The 8,172-nt window shown below is 34.4% G+C and overlaps 1 protein-coding gene across 2 annotated transcripts; it reads left to right on the plus strand.

Moving 5' to 3' along the window:
* Nucleotides 1-924: 924 nt before the first annotated feature.
* Nucleotides 925-8,093, plus strand: LOC8287410 (general transcription and DNA repair factor IIH helicase subunit XPB1). 2 transcript variants are annotated; one of them, XM_015715598.3, is made up of 20 exons: nucleotides 925-1,316; nucleotides 1,413-1,453; nucleotides 1,545-1,620; nucleotides 1,718-1,883; nucleotides 1,993-2,215; nucleotides 2,295-2,351; nucleotides 2,932-3,072; nucleotides 3,837-3,917; nucleotides 4,112-4,199; nucleotides 4,400-4,737; nucleotides 4,835-4,910; nucleotides 4,994-5,187; nucleotides 5,282-5,445; nucleotides 5,536-5,608; nucleotides 6,022-6,135; nucleotides 6,457-6,537; nucleotides 6,656-6,715; nucleotides 7,146-7,229; nucleotides 7,307-7,449; nucleotides 7,526-8,093. In XM_015715598.3, exons 1-20 carry the CDS (start codon nucleotides 1,307-1,309, stop codon nucleotides 7,695-7,697), a joined length of 2,382 nt encoding a protein of 793 aa, XP_015571084.1. In that variant the 5' UTR covers nucleotides 925-1,306; the 3' UTR covers nucleotides 7,698-8,093. The 2 variants fall into 2 exon arrangements, with proteins under 2 accessions (XP_015571084.1, XP_002509835.1); XM_002509789.4 differs by having other exon boundaries at nucleotides 927-1,316; nucleotides 7,601-8,093.
* The last annotated feature ends 79 nt before the right edge of the window (nucleotides 8,094-8,172 follow it).

Below are 8,172 nucleotides of genomic sequence, written 5' to 3' on the forward strand. Positions count from 1 at the left end.
TAATTATTAGAAATGGTTCTAGTTCATTACCTGCCATAATATTATATAACACAATTAGATTTGAGTTTAGATACTTCTAAATGTGCGAGTACATTATCTACAGTAAAAAATTTTAATCAATGCATCAAATAAAAGCATGATACATGCATTGGGCACTTGAGTATTTTTTTTATAATTATATTTAGAAATAATTATAAATTTAATATTTTTAACTTCTTAATATTTTTATTTTAGTATCTGATAAATTAAATAAAAATTAAAGTATTAAATTAACTAATTGATATAAATTTAAAAATATAAATATATAATCAGTTAAAATGAAATTATTTAATTAAGTGTACTCCATCAAAATGGTGGGATCTTTTAATCATCCATCTCAACAAAATACAAACTCTAAATTAGACAGTTAAAGAGGAGGGTATACATAAAGTGTTTTCTAAGAGAATATTATATTTGGCTCTTTTTAAAACAAGAATATAAGAAAAATATGAGGGTCCAATGTACCAGATAAGATAAATATTAAAATCATATATCTACAAAGTTTTTCTAATATACATATATCAAAATTTATATAAATATTAATTTGAAATTAAATAAAATTTATTATTATATAAAAAATTATAACCTAATAAATATTTAATATTTAATTAAATTAGATAAAATTATAGCAATTAAAAATAAAGAAATTAATATTTTATTTTATTATATAAATAAAATTAATATGTATAAAAATATTAATAATATAAAAATATTTTTTAAATAAAATCTAAAAATTTATAATGGTACAGTATAAAATTTATTTATTTTTATATCTTTTCTTAAATTGAATTAATATTTTTATTTGTACACAGATTTTATTTATGTATGTCTCGTATCACGAACTATAAACAAAGATAAGTTTTAAAAGGAAAATCCATTTGATACTAATCTTTGCCAAAAAGAATGGAAAAGATAAATGAAAGCAGATATGAACCCGCCATTTATGTCCTATGATATTTGCTTGCTGGCTCGACGCAAGAATTAAGTTGGAGTTTAACAGTTAACCGGTTCGGGCTTTTGGTTTCAGATAGAAGAATAAGATAAAATACGACTGCAGGACCAAGTGGAAGTGAACCCTACCTCAATTTTGTCTTCACCGCCAGGCGGTGTCCTTTTTTTATATATCTGCTGAAGCCATTTTGCAGAGCTAATTGTATACAACAAACTCACCCTACTCAACAAAACAAAGAGAAATAAGAAAGATCAAAGGCTTTTCTTTTTCTTTTCAATTAATAACATTAAAAGGGAACCCAGAAGAAATTGAAAAATGGGTCATGGTAAAATATTTAGCTTTATTTTATTTATTTATTTATTTATTTTTGTTCAATATAATATTTGAAGGTGATATTAATACTGGGTTTAATAATTTTCAGGTGAAAAGGGTCGGCCTAGCAAGAAGCAGAAATCCTCTAACGTAACTCCAAAATCGTAACCTTGTATATTTATATGCCAAACAAAAAGTATATAATTTGCTTGAGATGAATTGGATGTGTGTTCACGTGCAGGATGATCACAGGAGCACAATTATGGAAGATGAAGATGTTTATTGCGGTGAAGATATGGAGGACGATCGTCCTGATGGTAATTCTTATGTTTGATCACGTTAGTTACGATCTTGTTAGTTGATTTTTGGTTATGTTCCGAGAGGTTGATTTGCATGTATGTTTATTTTGATTAGATGGTGAAGGGAAAAAAAAGGATTTTAGCAAATTAGAATTGAAGCTAGACCATGCCAATAGGCCTTTATGGGCCTGTGCTGATGGACGGATTTTTCTTGAAACCTTTTCCCCTTTATATAAACAAGCATATGATTTCCTCATTGCCATTGCCGAACCAGTTTGCAGGTACCCATTATCCGAAAATGCCTTAACTTGAGGTCCTTAGTTATCTGATTTTTTGTTGTAAGATTATGAGAATTTATTTCTGATCATGAAAGTGGGTTCGTATTAACAGGCCAGAATCAATGCACGAATATAATCTGACCCCTCATTCACTATATGCTGCGGTGTCAGTGGGTCTTGAAACTGAAACCATAATATCTGTTTTGAATAAGTTGTCTAAAACAAAGCTGCCTAAAGAGATGATTGATTTCATACATGGTTCTACTGCCAATTATGGCAAAGTGAAGCTTGTGCTTAAGAAGAATCGCTACTTGGTTGAATCACCATTTCCAGAGGCAAGTTGGTTTTCTTCTGTATTTGCACTCTCATTAGGGTTTTGAATGTCCAATCGTAATGTTTTGTTGGTTCTTGTAGGTACTGAAGAGGCTGTTGAAAGATGAAGTTATATCTCGGGCAAGACTTGTATCCGAGGTTGGTTTTATTAATGTGATTGAAATAGTTAACCATAAAATAAGTTCAATAGCTTCCAGTTCTGATTAGTTCTTGGACAGATTATTTTTATATTCCAAATCCATGAATAGCTTTTGTAAATGCTCCAATTCATGTGATTTTGCAGTAGCTATGGGACCTGAATGCTCATCTACTTACCTGTTGGTTTGTACGTTGTAGGTTTTGCTTGTTGCCTGTTGCATCTCTACCTGCAATATATGCCCGTTAATCTGGTTTATCTTTCATACAGCCTTCGAAGGATGCTCTTGCATATATTTGTTACTGCTGCAGTTTCTCTGTATGTGGAATTCATTACTGCATGACTATACAAAATCTATACTAGCTAAAGAAGGGAGCCAAATAAAATTTCTATTGGTTTTAATGTTAAATTGTTTTCCTCCCTTCCACTTAGTTTTGCCCATGCTTCAGTTTGGTTATGGATAGATCACTCAGCTTCATCTCTACAAGATATGGCTTCAAATCCTGTCTCCGTTCCTCTCTTCTGTTAACTGTGATTCTACATTTGTATCTTGGAACAATTCATAATCTTATGTCTGTGCAGGCACATGTAAATGGTTCTTTTACCATCAGCAAAACTGCAGGAGAAATTGGAACGAGTCATGATGGGTTGCTAAATGAAGCAGAATTGGCAGCTGCTGCGGAAGAAAAAGAAACTCATTCATTTGAGGTTGATCCTTCACAGGTAATTTGCATTGATTCTTTTGTAGGTGTAATCATGCATTTGGCATGCTTCTACTCCAATGGTGTTAACTTTTGTGCTCCAAAAGGCCCTAATCTGTTACATATAACAAGAGCCAGCTGTTCTCAGCTACACAAGTTGTATGATCATCTAATTTACGGTCATTCGAGGATCAGTTATGGACCTTATGTGCACAGTTAAATGGACAGTGTCATTGTTCCCTTTTAAAGATTTCAGAACATGAACTGTCATGAAACAGATCATCTAGAAACTACTTGGCAATGTGAGGGCTTAAGTGACTCGGGCTGTATTATTGTTTCTGCCTTTCAATACCGAGCTTATGATTAAGTTGGTCTCCATGTGCTGATACTTTTAAAGATCTGTATTGGCAGCTTTCAACCACTTTTAAGTTACCTATCCATTTTGTACATTTTTATTCTTGTCATTATCTCTCTGTTAAAGACTAGTGGAGATTTTCATCCCTTGTTCCTCTTTTCCAACTTCCTTCCTTCCCAAATCCTCGACCCCCCGCACTATATATAGGGCGTTAGCACGCACATGCACACAAGAAAAGAATAAAAGATAACGAAAAAGCGGAACTAAATTTATGAACTAAGAACTAAGAGTATTGTCGGTTTATGCTATTTTGGATTTAGTATTTTGTCCTGCTTTCTTTTTCCCTGAAGATTCTATCATGCCAGTGTTCATGAATTTTGGTCCTTAAACTTCAACTGAAATCTTTATTGCTTTTTGTGGGATGTTGACAGGTTGAAAATGTAAAGCAGAGGTGCTTGCCGAATGCTTTGAATTATCCAATGTTGGAGGAGTACGACTTTAGAAATGATACTGTATGCAAAATTTGTGTACTTCTGTCCAAATTTAAATCTTTATATGATAAGTATTAGCAATTGGGTGAATTGCTATATGATAAATACTGGTCGCTTGATGTGTTACAAATAAATGTTAGACTAAGAAGCTTGCTAATAATTTCAGAGAATATATCCAGTTTACATAATTGATTAATGCTCTTTTGACACTACAGGTCAATCCAGACCTTGACATGGAACTCAAGCCTCATGCACAACCACGACCATATCAAGAAAAAAGCCTTAGTAAAATGTTTGGAAATGGTATGATACTAAGCATTTGCTGCTGCCCTCATATTTATACCATGGATGGGCAGATGGACTTTAGAATATAATTAATCCATGTATTTCCATATTGCATATTTTAGCATCATAATTCAATTGTTCTTTTTCTTCTGGTATTATGTCAATCTAATAGCTTTGAGTTGAGCAACATTAATTGCTCATGCTGGTTGAATTTGCAGGTAGAGCAAGATCCGGCATCATTGTACTACCATGTGGTGCTGGAAAGTCCTTAGTTGGGGTTTCTGCAGCATGCCGAATCAAGAAAAGTTGCCTTTGTTTGGCAACAAATGCTGTCTCTGTGGATCAGTGGGCCTTTCAGTTCCAGCTGTGGTCAACTATTCGGGAGGAACAAATTTGTAGATTCACATCTGACAGCAAAGAAAGATTCCAAGGCAACGCTGGGGTGGTTGTAACAACATATAACATGGTTGCTTTTGGTGGTAAGCGATCAGAAGAATCTGAGAAGATCATCGAAGAAATAAGAAATAGAGAATGGGGACTTCTACTAATGGATGAGGTAATCATGCAAAAAGATTTATATGACCAGCTTTTGCTTAATATATACTTAGCTTTTATATGCATTTTGTTACTAAGAATGTGTATCTTTTGTTCAGGTCCACGTGGTTCCAGCTCATATGTTTCGTAAAGTTATCAGCCTCACTAAATCTCACTGTAAACTCGGGCTAACTGGTAATTTATTTGGGTATACCTCCATTTTTTAGCGTTTATCTTTTGTTGCCAAAGAAGTAAATCTTACTGGCTTGGTACTGCAGCAACACTTGTAAGAGAAGATGAAAGAATTACAGATTTGAACTTCCTTATTGGTCCCAAATTGTATGAAGCAAACTGGTTGGATTTGGTAAAAGGAGGATTTATAGCAAATGTACAATGTGCTGAAGTATGGTGTCCAATGACTAAGGAGTTTTTTGCTGAATATCTGAAGAAAGAGAACTCCAAGAAAAAGCAGGTTTGCTAGTTTTTGACTACCTTGGCATGTATTGTACTAGTCTCTTGTTTATCTCCTTTCTTCTAATGTACTAACTGCTCTTTTATTCTTTCAGGCACTATATGTGATGAATCCCAATAAGTTCAGGGCATGTGAGTTCCTGATACGATTCCATGAACAGCAGCGTGGTGATAAGATTATTGTGTTTGCTGACAATCTTTTTGCACTCACGGAGTATGCTATGAAACTTCGCAAACCTATGATTTATGGTGCTACCAGGTGGCTCTTTTGCACATAGGTTTCTTTAGAATCTTTTTTTTACTTCTAATGTTTCGCATCATAAGTCCATTCATTTGTGCAATGGTGCAGCCATGCTGAGAGGACTAAAATTCTTCAGGCTTTCAAAACTAGTAAGGATGTAAACACGGTCTTTCTGTCAAAGGTATTCTGTTGAAAACTCTTATATTACTATAGGTTCTATTGATGCTGCTAAGGTGCAGTTGGTCCTTCATTAACTTCTTTAAGTGTTTGCATTAAGCATTGATATACACCTATGCTTGTGATTAGATAACATGGAATGGAGGCATTGCACGATGAAAACATTCAGCTGCTCTTGCGTTTTCTTGCTTCACAAAGTCGCAATTTATTTTATCACTTACTTGGATAATATTTCAGCTATTATGTTTGTTAGTTTTTTATCCTCTCTCCCTCTTTTGTTAAGGGCTTTAGCTTTGTTGTGGGTCTAAGAAGCAACCTTCTCTCTCCCTCGTAAATATTAGTTTTTTCTTTCATGTCTTTGGTCACATGATGGTGAGAGTCGAGACGCCACATCTTTATTAACTCTGAAATTTACAGGTGGGTGATAATTCAATAGATATTCCTGAGGCAAACGTGATCATTCAGATTTCATCACATGCTGGTTCTAGACGACAAGAAGCCCAGCGATTAGGACGTATTCTTAGGGCAAAGGTTAATTATCCAGCCTTCTTCATGTATATTTGTAAATCGCTCCAGTCAAATGTATTGACAAGTTTCTGATTTTGCATGGTAAAGATTGTGTCATTAAAAAATCTGTTAATTCTAAATAAACTATGATTGACTGGTTTCCATGTGTGATTGACTGGTTTCCATGTGATCCCTAAATATAAAAATTCAGCTAACATGCCTCTTACATGAATTCTTCTGAACAAAGTTATATATAAATACACACAAACACACACACTACATTGATGCAAGCTTCTGTGTTCCTAAACTTGCTGAAATTTTAAAAAAATTCATTCGAGTCAACAGGGTAAACATCAAGATAGGATGGCAGGTGGCAAAGAAGAGTACAATGCATTTTTCTATTCCCTTGTTTCTACTGATACACAGGTAAAGGTCTTTCTTTATTCTGAACTTTCCAAAATTCCTAAGTCATGCATGTCACTAGTCAACAATGTCGTGTTCTAGGTAAAGTTTATATTCTAGTTAATCCTTTGTCTGGATATAGGAGATGTATTACTCAACCAAAAGGCAGCAGTTTCTGATTGACCAAGGTTACAGCTTTAAGGTACATCATCTTTTATTTTGTATTTTTGAATCAGTGCAATTTGATAATGAACCAAATATCACTATTGCGGATAGTATGTGATTGACCAGTTTTGTATTGTATGTGTCATGCCTCCTCTTTTATGTTTTGGTTTGAAGGGGTGTGCCTTATATGTTAGCCATTGAATTTTAATGTAATATGGAGCTAAGCATGGGATATATGTTCTTTTGATATATACCCATAATACCTGTTTGTAACTTTTAGATGCAACAAGAGTTATCCCGCTGCTGGTGTTATAGCTAGAGTTATGATATCCTGATTGATTGATTGAACTTAATGCTGTATTTGTTTGTTAGTGTCAAAGCTTATGCACATCGGAGTCAAAATAGATACGTTCACATTATGCTGTTTACTTATGGTGTTTATTTGCATGTGTAATACTCTTTAACAGGTGATAACAAGCTTACCTCCGCTTGATTCTGGTCCTGATTTGAGCTACTATCATCTTGATGAGCAATTGGCACTCCTTGCAAAGGTATTTCTCTTTTACTTCGCTGGTCACCTTCTAGGTGATTCCAGAAGTGGAAGTTTTTGACATGATGGATGCATCAGGTGTTGAATGCTGGTGATGACGCCGTTGGCTTAGAGCAGTTAGAAGAAGATGCTGATGACATAGCCCTTCATAAAGCTCGTCGCTCCATGGGCTCAATGAGTGCAATGTCAGGAGCAAAGGGGATGGTTTATATGGAATACAGGTACAGTATAACAGTTCTTTTTTTGCCTGTCAAGGACCACATTTTGCTACTGGTGAATCTATAGGTTTTGATACAGATATACAAATGAATGCATGAAAAAGTTCCTTTTGCTTCTCCATCAATCTATCGTCCGTTTCCTCTTCATTTGCAGTACTGGAAGAAACAAACTTGCTGGGCAGGGCCATATTAAGAGTAAGCCCAAGGATCCAGCTAAGCGTCATTATTTGTTCAAAAGACGCTATGGCTAAGACCATATAGGAGTGTATTTACAGGAGGCATTATTGTATACATATCTGATGAATATGAAAGAAGTCTATTTTATAATAGATGAGGTTGATGTTGGATATGTGAGGACGCCTTCGCCAGGCCTTAAAAAATCCAATAATGGGGGCATGGGTGTTCTTTCAGTTTGATTCTTTTTATGTTTTTTATTGGCATAAGGTGCTAGGGGAGAGCTAATTTTTCATCTTTCTTCATCAAAAAAAGGACTGGTGAATAGCAGTAGTTTTTCTCCAACAGAGATTTTCTTAAATATCAAGTCCCTGTATACTATTCCTGTAATATTTCATGAAGAAACAGGGAGATGCATTTGCACCCTTGAAGAACGTCATTTTCAATTTCAATCAAATTCTTATAGATGAACATTAAGGGTGTCCAAATATCAGCTATCTGAACATTTGTTACTTACTGAGAAGGAAAAATATTGTTTATCCATTCCTATGC

This window comes from Ricinus communis, chromosome 5 (assembly GCF_019578655.1).
Source record: "Ricinus communis isolate WT05 ecotype wild-type chromosome 5, ASM1957865v1, whole genome shotgun sequence".
NCBI lineage: Eukaryota > Viridiplantae > Streptophyta > Magnoliopsida > Malpighiales > Euphorbiaceae > Ricinus > Ricinus communis.